The 24,950-nt window shown below is 42.8% G+C and overlaps 1 protein-coding gene across 5 annotated transcripts in view; it reads right to left on the reverse strand.

Annotated features, from left to right (window-relative positions):
- NFATC1 (nuclear factor of activated T cells 1) overlaps positions 1-24,950 on the reverse strand; it is a 109,522-nt gene that overhangs the window by 29,177 nt on the left and 55,395 nt on the right. For 2 of the 5 annotated variants that reach the window (XM_064705152.1, XM_064705153.1), the window contains exons 7-9: positions 16,624-16,679; positions 15,259-15,391; positions 2,060-2,746 (exon numbers count right to left, since the gene is read on the reverse strand). In XM_064705152.1, the coding sequence (XP_064561222.1) occupies positions 2,060-2,746; positions 15,259-15,391; positions 16,624-16,679 (876 nt within the window). Of the gene's footprint in view, positions 1-2,059; positions 2,747-12,553; positions 12,681-15,258; positions 15,392-16,623; positions 16,680-24,950 lie in introns of those variants that run through there. The other 3 variants (XM_064705154.1, XM_064705155.1, XM_064705156.1) reach the window with 3 other exon arrangements.

Here is a 24,950-nt window from a genome sequence, read left to right on the forward strand (position 1 = left end):
TGTGCTGCGTGTCTGAGGCATGCCAGAGCTCTATATGGTTTGAACAGGGTGTCTTGGCCAGCACAAATCCAACAAGAAACACTTCCTGCCTTTAGCCCCTCGTTCAGATACTGAGACAAATACAAAGAGGGTAGTAGTCCACTTCAGCTATACATAGAGTGGATGACCTTTTCTTCAGGCAGTGAGATAAAGTTTAGACAGGAAAAGGCAGCTCATGTGGGTTGAGCTCCATCAGTGTGATCCCTGAGACAACCTAAATATCATTTTAGCCATTTCTGATTGACCTCTTTAGTGGGAACTGGTGGTACTTAATTCATTGAACCACAAAGGCTTGGGCTTCCTCCTAGTATATACCATTATCAGGACCGTCACGTCTTTCTTGGTCTATAGCTGCTGTGGTTAGCCACAGAAGGATTTTGAAAGCCTGCTGGATGCCAAAGGGAAGTCTATCTGGATTTGGCTAGCTGAAGAGATATCCAAAGTCAACCTCAGATAACAGTGCAGATGTACATGGTAGCTTCTACAATTAGTTCTGATCATCTGTTAGAGGACTGGAGTGCAGTGGAACAGAGATGAGGTTAAAGGCAAAACCATTTGATCCAGCCCTTGAGAGTGGGGCAAGAAGCAAAAGCAAAGGCAGCTTTCATGGCTCTGTCTGAGAAGAGGTAGTGGGATTTTTGAGAGGTAAGGCAGGAAGGCTGCCCCTTTCTTGTGCTTTTCTTCAAAAGCAGAGTTTAGGTTTAGAGTTATCTAAACTTTGGGGTTTTCTCAAACCCCAAATTTTTTTTGTTTGTGTACATTTCTTATATACCTTGTTGAAATCATGCTCCTTGCAGCATAAGTAAGTGATAAAAATGCACACTGTATGAAGAAAACTGTGTCAAAAAGATGTGTTGTGCAAAACTGTTGACCTTATATCCTAATTAGGGAAAGTTCCCTAGCTCTCTCTCCAGCATGTAAGCAGTAACAACTTCTGTGAAGAAAAATAATTTTCCTAAAGTTAAAAAGCAAAGAGTTGCTACTCAGGCTCCAGAACACTAATTTTGAATCCTAATTCAGTGAGTAGCATGCTGTTTAAAATAGAATGACAAAATGTCCTTTTTTAAAAAAACAAAACAAAACAGTGCAATGAATTGTCCTTAAATTCTCCCTAAAGGACAATAACATTCAGATGTTCCTTGGCACCAAGTAGTTTCAATGCAGCCATTTAAGTGGCATTTCTTTCTTCAATGAGCATGGTATGTTATATAAAGTTACGTGGCTATTGGAAGGGAATTCCCATCCTGCATTAAGGTAAGGGTCCAGAATAGTACTGGGATTCTTAGCAGCAAATGCTCAATTGCAGTTCAGTAAGGTCACATAACCAAATTTCATATTTTCTCTTTTATTACATTCAACTAAGAAATATTTGGGTCTTAGAGGTTTATCACAGCATTTCAGCTTTTCAGTGCTGCATGTAAAATATATATACATACAGAATCTCACAAAACCAGAAAAAGAAAAAAAAGGAAGAAAAGAAAAAGCAGCAGCAAGGCCACAATAAAAATGGGAAAAAAAGGCTGTCCTAAACATCAGATGCAAACAGACTGAAAAGTGATGCCGAAAGATACGCCTCCATTTTTAATTTGAACCTTCTCAGCTGAAGTAGAGCAATTTAACATTTAGTTTCAGTGAACAGATTTGCACATCAGACGTTTCACTGCATTATGAATGGGACAATGTTAAATATGTTTTCACTGCAGTTCCACAGGTCACTGGCATGGGCATAAGCCAAGAACATACAGTTAAGATTATTACAACATAGCTATTGGTCATGCAGCTAGAGCTCTATGCTAACTAACAACATTTAATGCTTAGATAATGGGGTTTCATTACTGCAAATGAAATGAAAGGGCCCTTTCCTGTATAAAGACAACCCAAGCAAAGTCCGCACCTTTCCACCTATTTCCAGGCTATTAATGGAACTTCTTCTCCACCAGGATTCAAAAGAAGGGGGGCTTACGGGAACTCACTGAGAGAGCAACATGGTGAACGCAAACCTGTGTCGTGGAGGACTTACCATCATCCAGGTACATCTGGTCCAATTCCTCAGGTTCTCGCTTGATCGTTACAGGAATAGGGGCCAAATTATGATTACTTTCCTCATGCAACTCTGGCAATGACAGTGGTTGGGTTGTTGGAGACTCATTTCTGTGAACCTTCGGCAGTTGCTGCTGCTGTTGACCCATTATGGATGAGTGAGTTGGACTGCAGGACTGCAAATAGGTTGGCTCTTGGGTAACAGATGGAACTGGAGAAGAGGGACTGTTGGGATAGAGTGTTTGTTGATAACCAAGGGGACAGCTACTGCTCAGATGTTGACTCACCTGCGGCTGCAGCATGACGTGAGATGATTGCTCGGGGGGGCTTGGGTGCACAACTATAGACCTTGGCACTTCCTGTATGGTGGGGACACCTCCAGCGGGCTGCTGAAGTCCGAGATGACTGTGGCCCGGGTTGGGGATGCACTTGTAAGGAGAGGATGAAAGGTCGTGCAGCTTGGGGCTTGCGTTGGGAGAAGGTGACATCACGGCGTTTCTCTGCTGACAGGAGGCGAAGCCGGCCACGAGGCACGAACCAGGATCAGGGGGCATCATGATCTGCTGACTGTAGTACGGTTTAGAGAGAGGGCTTAAGCCTTGGTTCATTGGTCCACAGGTTTGAGCAGGCTCATAGTCATCTGTGGGTTCTGTTTTTATAATTGGAACTGTTAAAAGAAAAAAGGTTTTAAATAAACATGAGTTGCGTATTGGTATGATCAAGTTGGCTTGTGGCTAGGATACCCTTTGCAAAACAAACAACGTCGTGAATAAGACTCTGTGTGTCTTTTGCCTAGTTCTCCCACCCTATAAAAAAAAATGAATGAGTCATCAGCACAAGAAAGTCACAGCTGGTTCTAATATTGAAAAGGACTATTTTCTTTGGACTCTCCTCCAGCACTAATGTGCTATAAAAATCTATTTGCAAATAGCTGTGCTTCAGTGGAAGCTTTGGACCCAAGGGCTCCATGGATTTGTAGTAATCAAGGCAAGAATTTTAACTTGGATAGACTACTACATTTCTACAGCTACCGATGGCCCATTTGATAAATGTCTGTACACGCAGTAAACTGGAGCATAATAAGGTAGAGATGGGGCTTTTAGAGTTCAATGAAAATAAAGTTGCAAAGATACATGACAAAGTGCTATGTACAAGAAGTTTTAAATTATGAAGATATTTTTGAAAGAGTAGGATCTGATTTGTTTAGTTTTTTACATAATTGCATTTGATTTTTGCTAATGCCAACTCCTAACAAATGTTAGTCAGTCTCTGGCTACCAAGAAACACTGATTCCTGTTTTAGACCTCTGCTTGCTCTACCCACTGTCCCAAACAATGCCCTAACTGAGCAGTCACATCTCTAAAAACTCCTAGAATGTGGACAGAAATGATTGTCAGTGAGCATCAGCTCAGTGGTGACAAATGCACAGCTGCTTTCTCCAATCAAGGAAAGATCCTTTGTCAAATTGAGGTGTCTTTTCAACATTTGCTTTCTCTCTCAAATCAAAGAGAGGCGTCTTTGAAGCTTCTCCTACAAGAGATGCAGTATACAGGCAAAACTGACCCACATTCTCTGTCAGAAATTACAAATAATAGAGCCAAGCTAGACTATAGATCTATTTTTTTCTAGTCAGATGCACCTCTAATGCATGCAACAATCAAGTATGGATGCATGGTGGCATTCATCTTCTTTCTAAAAAATTTCTGGTGACACTAGAGAATATTTTTCGTAATATTCTAATATCCAAACCATTATGGCACAAAGTTAATAATGAAACACTTTTCACAACTCAGCTCAGATACATATGTGTTGCACGAGTGTCTCTGATTGTATTTTTATTTGCACGTGTTTTACAAAACACACATTTTTCAGCCATTTATTATGTTTGTGTATGAGTCTTTTTGAGCCCCTTAAAATGCACGTGTCCATCTGTACATATAAAACCTCTTTTAACACTCACAGATTTTGTTGGTGGTGAATGCACTTCACTACCCTTGTTTTACAGTCCCTGAGCCCCTTGTTAACTTTGTTCCTTTTATGTTCTTTTACATGTAGCTGCTTGCAACACTTGTTTCAAGATTTCTAGCACCCCAGTAAAAACAGGTCTATATATGTAACAGATGCACAGGTGCTGCTCAAGACAAATAGGCTAGGTGTGATGGACTGTCATTGGACTTCTCACAATCTTATTTTCACCAGCTTGGGTGATGCACACTGGCTAGCAGGACTACTAATGCACTTGGCTAGAGAGAAACAGATTCCATGTTCAGTGACAGCTTGACAAAATCACTATCACACCCTTTAGGAAAATGCAAGACCGAAGAAATGCACCTAGATAAACACAGCAACTCAGATATTGTAAGAAAATACCTTTAACAAGTTCTTGAGCTAGCAAATATTCTCACATGTTTTATATTAGGATCACTATGCTAGCACTAACCACAGCACAGCTGGAAATATGATGGTTGTTGAACACCGAATTTTCCCAATATATCACTGTTATAGAAACACCTGTGCTAAATAATTCCACGCTCAACCACTGGCAATACAACTCCAATAAACCCTGGAGTTGTCTGACTTGTTATAACCCAGGGAAGGATTATAGCCCTGGTGGCAGGGAGGCTGGAGGCTTTACGGAAGACAGGTTCCTGATCTCAGGCTGGCTTTTCATTGTAGCTCTTCTGCAGCACACCACTGCACTTTATTGTCACTTCAGTCTGAGTAGCTTCTTTAAAAAAGCAATGCCATGGGGTCCATTTGGAGATCTGGTTAGTGGTCATGAATATTGTCAATTTTTTTTTGTGTTGCTACACTGAAATACACATTCTACAGCCAATGGAAGACCACCAATAAGTCCTGCTCTGCACAAGGTGAAGGACTGACGGCTGGCAGGAACTGTATTCCACACCTGTTAGTCCAAAATCTCACTTTGAGATGGTAACAGCAGCCAAAGACACTCCTGGTGCCTACAAATTCAGATGGAAAACAGAGACTGGTCAGGGCTAGTCAGGGTTGTTTTGCTTTGAACTAATACTTATGAGCATCAGTTATTTCATGTAATGGGAAACAAATTGTCTTTCAATGGACAAATACTCGATTTACTTATGCTTAGAGCTGCCCAAACTTGTTCAACTGAACTGTTATCATTACCTTTTTTGATGTGTTTTTTCAACACAGTAAAGAAAGTCAGACATTGCTCTCTTTCATATATTTTGTTTGTATGCTAATCTCATCATTAGAGTAAGTATCACACCAGGAGACAGAAAAAGTTTTCCCGCTGAAATGGTGAAGGGATTTGTATCTGACTTTTCTGTGTTTTGCCAGCTGCATAGCCATTAACCCTGTGCAGAGTGAGTGTGAGCATCATACAGACTGAGATGGCAGCCACTCAACCCCTTAAAAAAACAGCAAACCTCTTCATGAGGTACAGGTTTGGAGAAAGGAGGTCTGCAAGAATTTTTTTTCCCAAGAAGAAACCATTACTAATGATCCAGATGATCTGGAATCAGACCTGTAGAGCTGAGCATGTCAGAAGAAACGGAAGACATTAACATTCCCCTTCCGGCCAGATCTCAGCTTTAGTATTTTACATGAATAACTGTAGTACTTGACTTGGGGAGGACACAATACCACAAATTGCTGCATTACATCAGTTAATGGCTTGTTTATGCCCATTACCTGCTTCTCCCCAGCCTATGTATCTTCAACAAACAGAGTAACAAAGGCCAAAAATCTTTGCCAATGTTTGGATTTGCAAACTCAACTCAAACTACCTGTGGGTCTGATCTGGTCATTCTGAAAATACTACTATTAATAAATATTAATAAAGTATCAATTCTGATTGTGTCAGAAGTTGGTGTAAACCACCTTACATTTTTTCTTTGAAAGGGCAACTGTTTTTGTCCACTTTTCCACAGACTTTAGAGGGCCTGAAGCAAGAGCTATGGAAATTTCAAGGCACACCTCCCCAAACCAAAGCAGGAACAGCGTGTAACTGTATTCACTGGTTACCCACTTACCATCACAGTGTCTATTGTGTACTCAAACACTGTAATGAGGCTACAAGGAACTAACACACCCTCACCCACTGTCTCACTGACTTCTGGGGGACTGAAACGCTCAGCGGGAGTGGGCAACTGTACCTGACTTCGAACTCAATGCAAACCTTAGTACCCACCTTCACCGTTTTCTCCTAGATAAGAAAATCATAGAATACCCTGACTTAGAAGGGATTCTCAAGGATCAAGTCCAAATCAGGGCTCTGCACAGGAGAACCCTAGGCAGTTCACAGGGGAACCCTCTGCACGAGACAACACAGCAGACAGCCCTGATCACAGGCCAGCTTGTGTTACCACTTATCTACTGACTCATGCTTGATGAACTGCCAGTCTTTACAAAACCAAGATTGAAAAAGGGGTTTTAAGCCCTTTTATACATCCCCATGGAGGCATGGTAAGCTAGCTGTCATAACACACATCCACTTCCATCATCACTGACTCCCACAAGTGAGTATTTCAGAGGGAGATGCAACGTGATATAGGCAGCACTGCTAATTTTCTCAGGAATAATATTTAACAGAAAACAGTATTAGCCTAACTTTTAGCCCAAATATTTCAAATCGTGAATGACTTGGTAACACCCTGCCAGCTAAAAGAGACACTCCTAGTCAGTCACACAGCAGGCCTGGGCTGGCAATTAACTGCAAAGCCTCACAGCTGCTCAGAACCTGTGAACACTTTCAGCAGAAAGAGTCACTTCTTAAATCCAGCAGAATCATACCCAACAGCAACAATTATTCTGTCTCAGAACTGCTCTGTGGTGCTGAGGTAGCAAGCAGTCTTGCAGACTCTCAGCTGGCTACAACAAAAAACTGTGACTGAATTTGTGATACACTGAGATTCGCCTATAATTAAGTGCAGCAATGAAGCCAGAATTTGTGAAATTGTAAACACAAAAGATGAGACTCAGAAGCCGCATTATTCATTTAAGAGTGGTGAAAGATCTGGCCCTTGCCCTAAAAAGGTAAAAAAGAATGCAAGTTCAGTACAGTGAAATTTTTAATGCGTGTTATTTCACAATGCACAAGGTCAGCTGACAGATGGTTTTATACAGTTCTTGTTTTTGAATATTAAAATATGACGGAAGTCACTGTTCTAAATTAGTCTGATAAGCAAATTAATTTCAAATTAGTTTTCAATGGTTTGGTGATGCCTTCTTAGACTCTGAACTCATGTCATTATGTCATCTAATTTAATATGAAGTTCTGAGAACCACGCATTGGCAGCAGCCCTAGCTATAAATCAAAGCTTCTTACTCAGAGAGATCAGGGTTATGACATCATACCAAGGCACTGGTGGAAGACAATGGTCCTTCTGTGTGTGTCTGAATATGGGAGAAATATTTCAGCCAATTTTGCAAGCCCACATTTAAATGAAAGGCCTTTCTAGCAGGTAAAAAGTTAATATATCAAACCTAGAAGAAAAATAATAAATCATGCACATTCAGAAAAAGAAGTCAGAAAATACTCAGATATAAACTATACCTAATTTTTGACAATTCTAACAAGCATGTGTTTGCTTTTACACTTTAGCAATCCAGATGGGTTTTTAAATTTTTTTTTTATTTTTTGGGGGGAGGAACGTTATTAAAATATGTGAACTGAAAAAATAAAATCTTACCAATTAAGCAGATGTTTATCCTGATTAACATTTAACTATCAAATTCCCAATTCCATGTAGTATTATCAGTGTAGACATTTATGGCACTAAAATATATTTATTTTATCCTTAAGTTTGATTGAGCTTATCCAACAAAATAGCTTCCTTTCATGGTGCAGACTATGATGTAGTTCCCTGACACCTGCACACAGATTTTAGTTAAGAGTATGAAAATCAAAACACTACTTTTTTTCATCATGTGCACACACACGTTTCTTCAACTTCTGGACTAAATATCTGGCAATTGGTAAGAATTTGGGATGGGACTTTCAAAGAGAGCTGAGGAGTTAGCTGTCTAAATCTCCATTACTGAGTTGAGCTCTGAAAGGCCGTTTGTGCCTCTGAAATCCTCCCCTGTCAGTCAGTTTTGATACTGGCAGCACACCTTCAGAAGACACTGCACTGGTGACCCCAGCTCCTGTCACTGCTTTGCTGCTGGGTGACCAAAGACTAATTAGGGATGTGGACACATCTCCATGGATTTGTGCAAAGACAAAATGCTGGCTGCTGCTGCAGCACTGGCCAGATCCAGCATACTTGAGGCCTCACCCCTTGTTCTGACGGCGGAGCAGCTGGTGCTGGGGAGAGGCAAGGGACTGGCTGCCCTCACAAAACACAATCCCTGCTTCAGTAACACCGAGCAACATGGCTGAGCAGAACTTTCTGAAATGCCCTGCCAATGTACATGCAGCAATGGCAACCTCAGCGACACGGGATGAGCACTCAGTCCCAGGGATCTTGTGAGACAGTCAACTACAGGGACCTGTGCAGATGCTGTCTCTGAACTTGGTGTTTTTCCCAGGCACCTATTAAGCCAAAACACTTTTAAAGGTCAAGCTGCTATCAAGCCTTCGCTTTTAGTTACTAAATCCAGTGCATGGTGACTCAGACACAAAGGAAGCCTCCTGCCATCAAGACACTGCAGGGAGCATGTGTGTGTGTCCAACTTTTATCTGCACAAGTATCTGAACGCGCCCTCTCTTACTTTACACTGCTACTGGGGCTACTCATCAGGATGGCTAACTCTAAAACATGACTGCCTGCCAGCCCTTTTTGGATTTTGTGTATGGATTTTTACAGGTTCAGATGAATATGTACAGTTTTATACAAGAATGGCTTGGGGAGATGGAAACCTTGTGCATACACCTCACCACATAATCTCGGACAGTGACATTATCTGATTTGGAAGTGCTTTCCAGCTAACTCATTTGCTAAATGCTTTTCAACAGCTATTAATCTATTAAGTTATTCTACACATATTTATGAGACAGAAGATTATATACAGTAGCTTGTTGCATACCCTGCTAAATCAGGTGGGGAGAACTAGAAGGTAGGTGGAGGGCATTTTGGGTTGTGCTAGTACAGAAAATTATGCATTAGCTTTCTTTCAAAAGAAAGAGATAAAAATTCTTAAAAGTTACAATTTTTCACCAGAACAATTTGTTCAATCCTACGGTGTTGAATAGGAAAATCAAGTACTGGGATATGCCCACTTGGGCTGCTCTACTGCTGCTTCCAGAGCATGGTGCAGCACCTGGCTCCACTGCTGCCTTCAACTGGACATTTAACTGTGCACAACACCCACTCTGCACCGGCCAAAGCTTTCTATGTCACCTCTGTCAGATGTTAAAATCCACTGGGCTGAGGTCTGTTTTGATGATGCTACACAACATTACACCACCAGTGCTGACTTCATCCCTGCTTGCACGTGAAATTGCTGGAAAGCATGGCAAGGAGTCCTCAAAATGTTCATGCAGAGGAGTTCAATGACCAAAACTACAGGCTGGGTTTTTTTACATCTGAAGGGGAATATTTGAAAATTGAGATACTGAGAAAAGATAATTTTATACACTGGAAGTTAACTGCTAGGGGTGATCATTGCTGATGGTCAGACACAGCCAGGGGCTTCTACAGAGCACTTGTCCACCCCTGCCTTTCACAGGGCAATCACACAGGTGATGCTTTTTCCTGGCCTTCCAGGTGAAGATGGAGCACCACAGAGAGTCAGCGTTCTTCACATGCCTCTTCACACAGATCAAGACAGACTCTGTGTGCAGGTCAGATGCAGCTGGCTGGGCTCTGTCTGACTGCTGAAAAAAATGGATGTCACCTGGATGAAGTGTGGGCAATGCAAGAAGTGTGGGCAGCTCCAGTGGGCACCCAGCACCTGAGGATGTAATGCTGGTGAGTGCAACACGAGCCTCCTCTGCTCCTCCACAGACCTCCCATGGCTCCTGGATGGGAGTGGAGGGGCTGATACACCCAGTGATGATGAAATTTGTGATTGTCGTAAATGAGAACAGGACTCTGACAAAACCTCACCTGCTTTTAGTTACTCTGCTAAATGTCAAAATTAACAATCAGCCACTGAGTAGCCAAAACGAAATAAACTGTGTCAGTGTATAGTGTAAAAATGAGTAACTGTGATTCCTATTTTCACCTAAAATAAAAGTCCTCTGGGGGCAACCTTTCACCCCGCCCCTCTGTTGACCTGTCCTGCCATGTGCTGGCTTTGCAGCAGTCCACATGCTCCTGGGGATGAAAACACCTCCAGCAGGTCTGAGGCTCCAGGCCTGACTCAGCCATGCTCCGTCCCCTTGTTGAGGCACTGCTGAGGTTGTATTGCACCAGCCACAGGTTAAGGTCCCTGCACAACACAAGCCCTGCATTGGCCCTGCTCCCCCAGCAGCCCCCAAGTCACCATCGTTTGCATAAAGGACTAGGCTGATAATTTTGCCAACCTCAAGCAGGAAACTTCAACAAATACTGAGAGGTGAGAGGTGTCAGGAGATAATCAGCACAAGCCACATGCTGTGTCACATCAGAGTGGCAACACTGTGCATCCTCATTTCTGCTAAGGGGCTGATGTCATCTTTGAACTTAGGGAGTGAGGTGTGGGTGGAAGGGCTGAGGTGAAAGAGAGGCACGGCTGCTCAATGCAGCCATAAGCAAAGTGTTGCTGCACCCATCTGTATGGCGGGCAGGGGATAATTTTAGAGCAGAGGCAGTAAGTCAGGAGAATGCTGACAACAATATGCCGTGGGCAGCACACGTCCTTTCCAGATGTACACCAAGGGGTGGTCCTGCAAGGAGTGGGGAGTTGGACTTAATGATCCTTATGGGTCCCTTCCAACTTGAGATATCCTATGATTCTATTCTACAATGTTAAGAGCTTCACTTCTGTGCCGCTGGGCTGTAAACTACAACACTGAGGCACATCTAGTCACCACAGGCAGGCTCTCAGCACAGCCACACACCCACAGATTCAAAGGATTTCCACCAAGTCAATGTGGCCAGGTTTTCAGAGGAGCTCAACATCTTGAAGACTTGTGCAGATGACTGCAGGGAGGCAAAGGAGCTGCAGAAAAGCTGTATCTGTGAGTGAAGGCTGTGCAGTTGGAAATCTGGCCCTGTGGGTAGCAAAACCCATCTCAAAGTAAAAGTTACCCAGAATATCAACACCATTTTAATAAATACCAGAAGCAATTAAATGATCTTTTAATAATGCTTTGACAATTACGAAGCCTGACAGAAACAGAAACTGGAAATACTTTATCATCAACTCTTTGCAAAAGCATATTTTTCATTCCAGTAGAAGAAACACATCAACTTTCCTTTTTACTTTTTATTAAATATTTCCTGGACAAACTAGCCTGTCTTTAGTTAGTCAAATATCACTACTTTATAAATAAAATCCAAATAAAAACTTTCCTGTGTTCAACATTCTTGATATCAATACTTGTTGGATAACAGAAAACAAAGAGAGCACTCACTCCTATCTGTAAAAATAAGTTGTTGACCACATTTCCTCTATTTTTTGTACCTACTTAAAAGAAATCTAAACAGACAGAAATCAAATCCTTATCATTCATTGTTTAAAGTCTTCTGAGCAGGAGAAGTCCTTCAGCTTTCTTAGACGAAAACACAGGATTTGGAATCCCAGCATTCACGCCTGTGTTCTTCTTCAGACACTCCGGGTTAGTTTAACCCTGAAACGTGGTTTTCCAAAATGTTCTGCCACACGTAATGGAGCTGCAGAGCCCCCTGCACGGAGCCACAGCAGTGGAGGCACTTTAAAAGCTGAACATCCAAAGGCTCTGCTCAGAATCCTGACTGAAGTGTCTGGTCCAGAGCCTTTCTCCTCAAATTTTGATGGGATGTGGCATTGCAAAATGCATCAGTACTTATCATATGAGCTGCAGGAATTCACCAGTGCCAGAATGGTATGCAAAGTACTTATATTTCTGTGCCAGGCATGTCTGTGGAGGAGGCTCCAAGGGCCTACAAGCCTGCAGGCTCCAGGACAAAACTGGCATGCAATTGCTCAGTGATAGGTATCATTGAAGTAACACTAAAAAAATGACATTACAGTCATTTCTGTACAATATAAGCTAATACAGCATTCAGGAGTTGCTCAAATTTAGCAGAACAGTAAATCAAAATTTCAATTAAAAGTGGATTATGAGCACTTAGGTTTACAGTCTATCCCAAGCCAAAAACTTAAGCAAGCCCGTTGTCAAGATCTTGGCTCCTTTTGCAAAGCATCTACTTACTTTCTGTTTTGCTTTGTTATTTAAACTTTTCATTTACAGAGCAGTAAGATTTTCATTTTTACAGCAGGTTTTTTTTCATTTTTAAAGCAGAAACTCATCTTCACCAAGTCCCTGCTCTGCCAAACACTTGATCTAACAGAGGGAAGGTACAATCCTGCCACATCTCCGCAGCACGGGAGAAGCCCTGAGATGGCGAAATAGCACTGCTGGAGATGGCAGCTTGTGCAGGCTGCATGTCACAGAGCTGTACTCCATGGAGATGCTATAGGACCATCCATGGGAGGTGGGATGAGTGAGGTCACGTGTCCCTGGATCCACTGGCTGTTTTCCCCTAGGGAATGAGGAGAAATAGGAGCTACAGGAAAAACCCCCTACAGCCCCACAGTGGGGGTGGGAGCTGCACAGCGAGCCCATGGCTCTCCCACTGCTCTGCATGTGCCCACACCCACCCCAGGAGCACAGCCAGGGGGTTCACATAACATTTAGGCTTTAGTCCACTTTTGGTATTTTGCTTTGGCACAGTCCAGTTGAGCTGTAAAATATATGTCTGATGTGCACCATGAAGCTTTTAAAAGCTCCTTCACACAGAAATACCTGCCAAACTACAATAGGCTCTGAAATGCAGCATTTGATTAGTCCTAAAGCACAGAAGATTAAGAAGCAGTTTACAGGATACTGTCTCATTTGTGTAAAACCACATCTTACACTTCATGATCACTCTGACATTCGCTTGTCAAAACCCTCCACCGTCTCTGTTTGTGGGATTTGTTTAAACAACAAACAAAGTTTTACCTGGGCCAAAATCATGCTTATCTCATCTACATTTTTTTACACTGATCACCCAGTGGTTATTGACTTAGGTAATTTTTTCTGCATGAGCTAAACTTTGGTTTTCTACAATGCCTTGAAGCAGTAAAAGAATGTTGTGACTGAAATCAAATGAAGCCTAAAATGACTCCTAGAAATACAGCAGCATGAATGACTGATTCAATCACTGTACGTGGTTTCTAAATACACAGCAGAGGTGATTGTATCTATCTTTGAAAGGCATGATGGCAAAAAATACCAGACACAGAAGGGCAAAACCTTACCGCTGTAACACAGGCATTACAACACATGCTTATTAAAAACATACTGTACTATTAATTCTTGCAGATGATTGCAGAAGCACATTCACTTTTACCACTGCTATGGGTGAGGCTGCAAAGAATGCAACGTGTTTTTCAATTACCTACATGCACACATACATATGTATTAAAAGAATGTGAATGGAGAACCAAATAGGAATGGAAAGAATATTTACTAGGAATACTGCTTTCCCTTATCCTACCCTGCTGTTACATTTTTTCTTTCAGGTTTCCTCACACAGAAATGAAAAGATTTCACTTGAATTTAAATTGGTGCAGCAGACTAAACAAGATTCCTAATGTTTTCAACAATTACCATAATTAAAGATGCCTTTGCAGAATAAAGCCTAGGCTGGTTCCCTGTTGTCACTAAGTCTGCTGTCACTAGTATGTATTCTCATCTCTTCACATCAAATGTTCCAAACACAGAATAGTGATAGCATACACCAACTCTGCAGGAGTGCACACTATTCCCAGGGTTTAGAATACAATGGTAAAAAAAGGCCTATGTAAAGGCTGGAGGGAAGATGCTGCCTAATAAACAGCAGCTAAGAAGAGGCCTGAATCTGAAATATTTATGAGGGTAACTTGGGTGACAAGGCAACACCTGATTGCCTCTACAACTGATTTTTGTTGCTGAAAAGTGTTGTGGAAGAGAATAAAAACTCTTTTTCTTTCCAATTTAAGAGATGAACAGTTTTTAAATGTACAGACATCCCCACTGGGAATGAAGTTTGCATAAGTAGGCTGATTCAGTGAAGCACAGCTACACAGAACATATGCAATAAGCACTCTGTTGCCAGGTCAGGTTTCCTGTATTTTTAATTTAAGTCCCAATAAAAGTGCATGCATGCTAACTGGGTGAAATTGCAAATGTGTATTTTATGAGATTTCACTTACAAAAAGTTAGCATGTCTCTTCAAGTCATGTGATGTGACTTGAATATTGTTTTGTTGGTATTTCCCACAGAAGGATTATTTTCACTTGGAAAGAAAAGCAAAGCTTCATAATTTTTTTCTAATTCCTTTTGCTTCCCAAACAACAACAACAATTGCTTTCTTTTCCTACTTTCCCCCAAAGAGTGCTCTTGGTAAAAAAAGCCATTTGAAATAATAATTTTAAAAAATCTAAATTTACTAGCTATTAAAATCTTCATACAAGCCTGCTTGGAATTCAGCTACCATGAGTGACTTTATTGTCACTTCACAGCTACCAATATAAGCTCAAAAAAAAAAAATGGTCACACATTTCTGAACATTTCCCATCCATGAAGCATTCTACATGGAGCAGTCTGATCTCTACCCATGTTGTCCATCTCAGTTTTCACCCCGTGCAAGGCAGCAAGGTGCGAGATTACTGCAAGGGAAATCCACACACCACCTCTAACTCAGAGCCCAGCATGCTTAAAATATTGTGGTGTGAATTTAGAAATGTTATTTGAATGCAATTTACCCTCTGGGGTTAGAAAGTCAGTCCAAGGGTTGACCATAGCTTAGCAGAGAGCTCAGTGCCTTCACAAACGTCTGAGTTTGTGCTGTGGCTCTTCAGCTCCCAAAAGCAGAAGTCCTTGTTTCAACAGGTCTCTGCCACCGATGCAAATGGAAACAATCTGCATTGTCTCTTGTGTGGGCAGCAGAGACAAAGGCAGCTCTCCTGGACTTATTCTCACTCTCATAGCACCAGGCATATTTCCAAAATATTCGAATTACTAAAGAATTATTAGAACCATATATGATCATTATCTCACTTTTACTAGCAGAGATAAGAAATTTGTTTTGTTACCATTAGCAGGAAGATAGGTGAAAAGCTGGTACTGGCTCCTCTTTCTTTTCCCGTTGCAGACATAGAAGTTGACCTGAACAGGGCTGGTAATTCTCTGATTGCGGAAAGGTGGTATCTCAACCAACAATGAATTCTGCAAAAGCAACAAATCAGAAAGTCAAGGCACAACTAAGGCAGTCTAGCTGTACAATAGTATTGAAAAGTTAACCCCAAGAAGGAAGAGGAACACTCTCTGAAGGGAAACTGGTGGGCTTTGTGGGCAAGGACGGCTTCCCACCAACCCCAGCGTCCTTGCCAAGAACTCTAGAAATAGGGAAATTATTTTAGCATGGCTAAGATCTTTACAAAATCACTAGCCCTCCCTTCTTCCCTTTGGACAGCAAATATGATACTGCATATGGACAAGGCTCTATCCAGCTTGCCTCTGTCAAGAATCTGGGACCACAATCAAATTGTGGTTTCCAACTCAGCAGGAGAAAGCACAACGCCTCGGTTGGCAGGTCATCCCTGATGTATCTGAACCTAACAGTATTTCCTTTGAAAGGCATCAAGACAGAATTACTCAAATAGTTCCATTTTCCACAGTGAAATATATTTTTATATAACAATCCAGGGAGTTCTAAGCATGGTAGCTTCTGTGCATGGGAGAGTCACTGCTGCAAGCACATCTAGTGCAACATGAAAAAGGGCTGGAGAATGTGTAGATGCTCTTCCACTGCCAGAAACCAAATACTCCAGCATGGGGCTAAGGAATGACTTAGCTTCTAGGGCATCAGCTCAGACATATGCACAGTGAATCTGCTATGACCATCAAAACCTCCCTTGGAGCTTTTTGAAAGAGTAACGGGGAATTCTCTTTGCATTTGGCCTGAATTCAGCTGAGATCTTTAAATTGTTTGCCTGCAGTTTTGCAAGTATTGCATATTCCTGCAGACGTGGAATAGTGGACGTACTTCCCACTTGGAGTCATGGCTGAGAGAGCCACACTTCTCCAATGTGGATCTCCTGTGAGGGGACTCATGTTTCTCCTGCTGAAGATAGAGGAAAGCCAAGGAAAATGATCAAAAATTGCTTTGGGAGCAGCGGAAAGAACTGACCCAGCAAGACAAAAGACGAGCAGATGGAACTGGCCCATCCCGGACAATGAAAAAATATTTTCCAAATGGTCTCTCCTACTTTTGGGATAGCTTCCAGCAAAGGCTTTTTTACCCCATGCTCATGTTAAAGAAAGATTTCCAGGAGGGGAGGCCTAAGTACTTGTTCTGTTTCAGTGCCAAAGGCTTGGAAATCCCTCTTTAGTAACAATGCTGAAGAAGGCAATATATATTTTTCATCTTGATGTTAAAATATTTAAGGCAGACTTACTGGCTTGCACATTTCTTTGTCGGTTTTGGCTTCCATTTCCCACACATGGTGACCATCTAAAAGACAAAAGAAAAAGATATCTAGTTCTTTCCTTTCTTCCTTTCCCAAGCCAAGAAAGGAACAACTTTCACAAAAACAATCTCTTTGAAGGGGCACTGCATATGTGAAAAGGAGCTCTCACAGCGTATTGCCCAAAGTGTTGCCCAACTAAGAGACCATCTGGGTCACCTGTGACAGGAGCCCCTTCAGCTTTTCTGAAGGGAAGAACCACAATTCAGAGTGCATAATATCATGATAGGGGGGAGCCACTAGGAGTTTGCTCTGCCACTAGACTGGACAAAATATGCAACTGTTCTACATCTCAATTTGCTGAACTTTCAGACCACAATACTTCTACTTGTGACATCTTTTGAACACTACCTAAGCTCTAAGTCATATTCAATATTAATACTAAACAATACAAAAAGAAAGGTAGCATTAAGGAAGCTACTCAGCCATGCAGGATTTCATTTTAATATACTCCTAGTCTGGCTTGTCATAATTCTGCTACTTGGGTCAAAAGGCAAGGCCACAGGCTTGGAAACACAGTTTTAGACTCCATTTTGAAATTGGTCTTGTTCAGCTACAGTAGTCCCACTTCTGGAGCTGCTTTTAGTGGTGTGTTGGGTCCTCCAAATCTACCGAATTTCTGTTTTCCAGCAAACACAGATTTAAGCCACAACTATAACTTTTTCTGGGAACGTGTCTTTTGAAAGAAACTGCCTTTGTCTGGTCATTTTTCCTGCACATTACTGATACAGAAATCACTGGAAAACAAGCTGGGCTTTAATTTCCTTGCATCTTGAGACCTCAAAAGGAAAAAAAATGAGAAAACTATTACAGAATGTAAGGTTTCCATTCTGCAGACCTAGAAAAACACAAATGAAAGGCCATAAGCAGACTGGATAAGCTGGACAGTGGAGACACATGCAGCTTCACAAGTCCCACCACTTGTGTCAGATGTTACTGAAACGAAGGGGAAATGGAGACTTATGTCATCTCTTTTGTACATTTATTGCAGCACTGGGACATGCAAATGCAAATATTAGTTATTTTGAACTTCATCTCATGGATGTGGGCTTGCCTTAGAAAAACAGCCCTCTGAAAGGTAAAAGAGTGAATGGTACTTTTCCTTTTCTCTTCGCTTTCATGGCCAGGATGGAGGTGACGCATTTAGAACTGCCTGATTTATTACAAATGTCTGTAAATAATATTTTTGTGTACAGCTGTCCTACTGTGAAAGGAATGCTGCTGAGGGACTATCGCTGGCGATTGTTTTAATATCCAAAACCCCTTTCTCTTAAATGTATGGAAAGAAGTACAACATGAAGGGTGCAGCACAAATACCACAGTGAATTTGGCAGGTCTTCCCATAGGAAAACAATTAGCAGATCTACCCTACCTTCTTCCTACATTTTAACTTGTGATGCTGGAAGAGGAATCCCTTTAATTGGTACTGCCACGTTCAGCTGCAGGGAGAGCAGGAGCAGCCAGACTTGAGAGTCTCAGTGCTTGAGACTCCTTAATGATGCCTTTGGAGAGTGCCAGAATTGAAGTAGGCTCCTTGGGAGGACTGGTGATCACTTCACAATTTATCCAACAGATGCTTCCCCTGGGCTGTCAGTAGAAAACCCTGACCAAAATTCAGCAAGCCAGGACACATCCCCTGTCTGGGAGCAGCCTCCTTAATCTCCAGCCTCCATAGCACTCCCTCCCTGCCCCTAATTAATCCAATCAGCTACAAATGAAACGCAACAACGCTGTGACACTATTGCACTATCGCACATTTTGTGAAGTGTAGTAACTTCTGCTTTGGAAGGGGATTGCTGGGCCGTTTTTTTTTAAAAACCTACAGACGTCCAGACTAGTAGTTAACATGTGTTCAATTTGCCTTTGTAAATGGATTACCAGAAGTTCAGTTTTTTTGCTATGTTTAATTTGTGCTTTGCAAGAGGAATGATCTGATTCAGGTTTCTGGTTTTTATTTCCTGCCGATACTTCAGGAAAATTCAAAATGACTCCATCTCCAGCTATTCTTTCAATTATTTCATGCAGCACTGCCTTTACGCATTTTTAAAATTTTTATGATGACAAAAGGAGTTTGTTCAGAAATATTTTAGATGCTGTAATCCAAACTATTAGAAAAATAAAAATCCAGAGCCGTGGCTTGTCTTTGGAAGCTAGGAAGAACAATACGGGTTTTGCTCCAAGAAATTCCCTCGGGACTGTCCAGGCCATCGGCAACCGAGGGGAAAGGGAAGAGAAGGAAGAAGTAGGGAATAGACAACTCATTAACAGCTAGTGACATTTCATTTAAAAAAACACAGGGAGCAAAAGTTGTTATGAAGTAAGAGACCAAAAAAAAAAAAAAAGAAAAAGAAAAAGAAAGAAAGACAATTCCTCATATTACATCTGGTGAACCAAGAGGGAAATCTCAACGCCCACGGACTGGGACCAGCTCCAGGAGGGAAACCTTAGACCACTACGTCAACCTTTTACAGTAAACATGTTTTGCAGGTTTAAACAGTTCAGCTGAAATTAAAAAAAGAAAAAAGAAAAAAAAAAGGAATAATGGCTTTGGAATGGTTTGTGGGAGCCCTAAGCCTCAAGACAGTCCATCTGTGCCAGAGAAAATGGCTTTGCCCTAGTGCCCATCCGCCGGGGAGCCTGGCGAGCAGGCGGGATGCCGCCTCCTGTCAGCGTGTGCTGGAGGAGTGAGGGCTGCTCGCCCACAAAAGTTTCCATTGTACGCCTGCCACATCTGCAGCAATGCGCCTGGTCTGGGCCCGAGGCAACTCCCTCCTGGCCACCAGCCAACCCAAGTACACCAAAGCAATTTATACCTTTCCAAAATGCAAATAATTCAAATTACAGACATAACACAAAGCTGAAGCAGACACATTTCAGGCATTCCCGTTAAAGTTTGCTCTCTGGAATTACCGTACCCAAATGGGCAGTTGTTATACAGGGAGGGGGGGCGATGGAGTCAGGAGAGGAAGGAGAGGAGGAGGCACGAAGGAAAACGGAGAAAACGTCTTTTCCAAAGGTCTTATTTCATTCCCTTTCATTTCACTATTTACTTTTACGAAGTAATAAGAAGTGTCTTCTCCAAACCAAATGCCTGGCTTTGTTTTGGCGTTTTTAAGATTTATAGTGCAATATTTTCAAGAGAAAGACAGTTCTTTATATAGCTAAAAAGTTGGGTCAAGGTATTATACTGATTTCTTTCATTTTGTGAGGGGCTTTTTTACCAAATGGAAATAAGCCCAAAACATCCATGCATGGAACGGCAGGGCAGAAGCCCTACAGAGTCCCTGGTAGAGTGCCCTGCTCCCTCACTGCCAGCAGAACAGCCATTAACCCGACAGAGCCATGGCTTCAAGGAGGAACCACGCATGGGCTGGATGAATGATCCTCAAATCCCTCCTCCTCTAAAGAGATAGCAGCAGTGCTGGGGAAGGAGAAGCTGCTCTCACCCATTCTGCACAGGCTGGAGGCTGTGCTGACAGGTGGCCATCAGCACTACTGCCAGCTAAGACACCAGGTTGGTCAGGAAGCCTGACATTTACAGACCCATCCCTGTTATTTATAGCCATCCCTGCTTCACCACCATCCGCTTCTGCCTTGTTTTCTTTGTCGCCGGGAAACTCAAAGCACCGGGGATTGCTAATGATGAAAATGCTGTGAACCCACATGTTACGGGGGTGGATTTTCAGCTCTGCAAGGCATAAACACCCTGTTTTAACATGGGGTAGCCGAACGGTGAATGGGCCTTTGTAGCCTGCTCTTATCGGCCGCTCACTCCAGCGTTGAAGGAAACTGCGCACAAGTCCAGAAGTAAAAATACTCTAATTCATCAGGGAATTCCCTGCAGTATGAGTCACCAAGCGGCTTCCCCACCACACCCAGCTACAAGATTTCCACATAAAAAAGTACTGTAAAGGTCTGTTTTAACACAGAAGCAGGGCTGAAAAGTAGTTGTGTAAATCTAGCAGATTCAGTTATTCACCCATAGAGCCTTGCAGACCATGGCATACAAATTTTCCTCATGGAAGAGCAATACAAAGAGCTGTAAAGACTTTCCAAAGACATTTTTGTAGCATCTTCCCCACATCAACACCCATCCAGAGAGATCCCCTGGGGTTTCTAGGGCTGGATTTACCTTTGTGTCTCAGGGAACTCCAACCATAGTGTCAGAGGTTCGCAAGCTCAAAACAATCAAACCACCAGCATAACTTTCCAAAATGATGGATTGCAGAAAGAGGGGAAGAATATACAAATGCAAAAAACCCTAAGCTTGGAAATTCAGGAGGGTATAACATCTGGCAACCACTTAAATCTTGCCTCTATGAAATGGGCATAATGAGAACATTCAGATATATTTAAGTGATTCCACTCTACTACAGGAGATTAAAAAAGTCTATAATCTTTAGTGGACCTGTGTTCACTTGAGATATGAGAAGAATAGACATTATCTAGGATTTCACTGCCTATACACAGGGTACATTTTATATTCTTCCAGTCTGTGCTTCAACACAGTTTGACTGCACTGTAAGTCTGTATTTGAATTCATATATTCCAAGTAAAATGGTGAAACAAGCCCTACCCTCCCAAAGGAACCCACTACTTGATTAATGTGTTGTGAGATTACCCTGAACAATAATTCCTATGTTACAGCCCAGATTACTTTAACATGTCTACAATAGGCAGGGCACAGATGAAACGCAGAGTCACTTTGAGGTGCTCTGCAAAGGCTGTCTGCCCTCTTATTTGGCTCTAACAACGCATATTTAAATCCCTGAGGAACTAAGAACTTGAAAGCTTTCAACTTGCACTGCTACCCTTGTCCCCTGGTGAGTGCCCTCATGACACTTGAGAGGACTGATCTGTGAAGACGTTCAGAAGGAGTGGATGAGTTTCTGTGCAAAGAAGAGGATGAAGACTATGGCAAAGTCTCATCATTCAGACTTAAGAGTTATCCAGTTCTCTGCAGAGATGCCATCAGCTTCCAGGGGAAGGGCAAGTTGGACTGGCAATGAAAGAGGCAAGGAGGAAGCCCTGTTGCTTGGAGGACAGCACTCCCCAGGGCAGTCCTGGGCATGACCCACTGGCACTGTCTCACCAGCTGGCACTTATGGGTTGGCATGGGTGTACTGCTGCCAGATTTTGCAGGGGCATCAGCCTGCTGAATTTGAGGATACCACAAGCAGCTAGGGCAGTTTTCTCAGCCGGTCCTACAGCTGTCTTGCTGCAAACAATGTTTCCCCAGCTGGACACCAGCAAGGGAAGGGGATCCCACCAAGTGGGTGGGATTCTATACCTATCCTTATACACTGGTGTACATCTTTAAGACATTTACAAGGGTCAGGCACTAAGGAGGAACCAATACCAGCCAAGCAGTCTGACATGGGATGTACAGAGAAGATGGGGCAAGACAGCAATGAAACATTCAGAAATACGGTGTGTGCTAGTAGAAAGCAAGTATCTGAATTGCAAGGGGCCGGAACCTTTCTTTTGATCTCCTCAGTGGCACTTTGCTCTCCTGAGATCTCAGCTTCTTAGGGACCGGCAAGCAGCGAGATGCCTCCTAGTCCCAGAGCCACCTTCAGAGCAGCTCTACCTCCTGGGGCAACTCCAGCTGGTGCCATGGCCTGCCTACTGCCCAGCACGTTGTCCCTGATTGCCTCTCCAGCCACCCTCATCTCTATTCTTTGCTCTTACACCACTTTTGCTATGAGACCACACAGCTGGTGTGATTTTCATTTACTTTATTTCCCTCTTCCATACCAGGAAGCCCCCCAGGTCTTCTTCTACCCTCCTCACAGCCTACTGTGCTGCTACAGAGACGTCCCCACAGCTTTGCTCCCCATCCCTGGCGTATCTTCTGGCATGCCTCTGTCCATGTGTGGCAGGGCTCAGGCATTACTGACCTATTTTTGTTTCCACATCAAAGGTGCTGTATTTGTTGGTGTCTTCTCATAAGCATTTTTGCAGCATATGTATTTTGTCCACTCCTTCAGCTATACATTTTTGCAGTATCGAGCTGAGTGCTCAATACATGTAGACTTAGGTCTGTTTGCCATCAATATGATGCTCTCGAGTTACTTTTTCTCCCTTCTTTACCTTGAACTAACAATAAGAATGTCATGCAGTGAGCAGGTGTAAAAATCCAGCACAAAATGGATCTTACCGTACTTTGGAGTGAGTGCCAGGCACGTGCTTCCCCTCTGGTTGCTCAGCTGAGCAAGCCAAAAGCTGAGGGACTCACTTTGCCTGAATGGTGAAGCCTTTTTAGCTGCCTTTTACCACAGTCTGTCTAACAGACGCAATTATTCTGAGTTCCAGTGTTTGCAAATGAACTGTAATTTTAGTCCAGGTAATTAAAAGGAGGCAAAGTGCTGACAACTGACAGATCGAGGTTCGTGTTGAGCCAAAACCATTGGAAAGACCTGCCAGATACTATTTTGAGCAGAATGGAAGCTGGTTGTGCAATTTGTGCTCTCTGGCACCTCCCCCTATTCAGATTATCGTTGGTCTGAGGGTTTATTTAATAACTTTAAGTAATTCCAGGTCTAAGACACACAACTTCCAAGTAAAACTGCAGCTTGACATCCCTGAAAAATCTCTCTGGAGCAGGCAGGTCAAGCAAAGCACATTCAGCACAGCCACCCACCAGCAGTCATGACAGCACTTCACTCTGGTTTTGATTACATTCACGTCATCTCCTTGTCTTCACAATTTTACTTTCCTCTGGGAAACTCTAGTAGGCTGAACCTGTGACTCTGCAGCTGAAACTGAGTAAAATATTCCGGGTCCATCTTCTTCTGTCTAATCTGTCTCATATTTTCTCAGACTATTGGAGTAACGAGCCTCACAGCCAGTTTAAATCAAGTTCCAAATTTTTCTTCCATGAACAATTATTTTCCTCTACTTCTGTGCTGGATGCCAACACCACCACCTGTACTATAGCTACTTCTAGTTATTTCTCATCTTAAAATGTAAATTTGATCCAAATGCTTTTAAATCTTCCTTCTTCATTATTTTTTGAGATACAAACACTTCAACTATATGACCGCAACTTCTCAACTTCCAGAAACTTCTCATTATGGCAACTCCTTGTGACTTTTTGGCAGATACTTTTGAAGAGCATTTTTTTTTTCCATCTCATTGTCCCCCTCATGTCCCTTTCCTTGTTTCTCTTGTCCAAGAAGGTCAGGCTCAATCTTAGAGGTCCCTCCTGCTATAGTTTGGTTTTCTGCCTTGACATCAGCATCCCAGCAACAAGGGCACACTTTGGAAACCATCTATCTCTTTATTCCTATCTTAAATGTCACTGTATTTTCTTCCACATTGAAGGTGTAACCTTGCTTCCTTAGCAGACCTAAAAGGAAAATGCTCCTCTTCCTTCAGCTCTCTCCACATTTCCTGTGCTTCCCACCTGAGACACGAAGCAATTCTTAATGATGTCAGAAAAGCAATAAGAGACAAGTTGTCATTTTCCAAAAGAGGTAGGCATTCCCTATAAAAACAAACAACTTTGAAGGCATCCCCTTGTACTGGTTTATGTAGCAAGGTCTGACTAGTGGCTGTGCTGCAGGGGTGGAGAAGATTCCAGAAGCTGCTCCCAGGTCTGACAGAACCAGTTCCTGATGGCTCCAAGACGGACCCTGAGCTGGCCATCAGTAAAGCTGGTGGAACCTCCCTGCCAACATACCTAAGAAGGCAAAAAACCCTGCAGCAGCTGTGAGACAGGAGTGTGAATAAGTGAGAGGCACACCCCTGCAGACCCCTCAACAGTGAAGGAGGGGGAGGAGGCAGCAGCCAGAAGAGAGATTCCCCTGCAGCCTGTGGGGAAGACCATGGTGAGGCAGCTGTGCCCCCACAGCCTATGAAGACACCCATGTGAGAGCAGAGATCCACATGCAGCCAGTGAGAGCCCACGCTCCTGGCAGGAGCTGCAGCCCCTGAAAGGGAGCCCAGGCAGAAGCAGGTTTTCTCACAGAACGATGGCTGCAGGGCACCCAGGCTGAAGCAGGCTCTTCCTGAAGGACAGAATCTCGTGGAGAAGACTCATGCTGAAGCAGTACATGAAGGACTGTCTGCCATGGGAGGACCCCACACTGGAGCAAGGGAACAGAACGGGAAGGAAGCAATGGTAAAGAGGAGCTCTTACGGACTGACCAAAGCCTCCATTCCCTGATCCTCTGTGCCACTCAGGGAGAGGAAATAGAAATCAGGAACGAAGGAGTGAAGTTGAGCTTGGGAAGTGAGGCAGGGGCAAAGGAGAT

This window comes from Zonotrichia leucophrys, chromosome 2, assembly GCF_028769735.1.
Source record: "Zonotrichia leucophrys gambelii isolate GWCS_2022_RI chromosome 2, RI_Zleu_2.0, whole genome shotgun sequence".
NCBI classification, from domain to species: Eukaryota; Metazoa; Chordata; class Aves; order Passeriformes; family Passerellidae; genus Zonotrichia; species Zonotrichia leucophrys.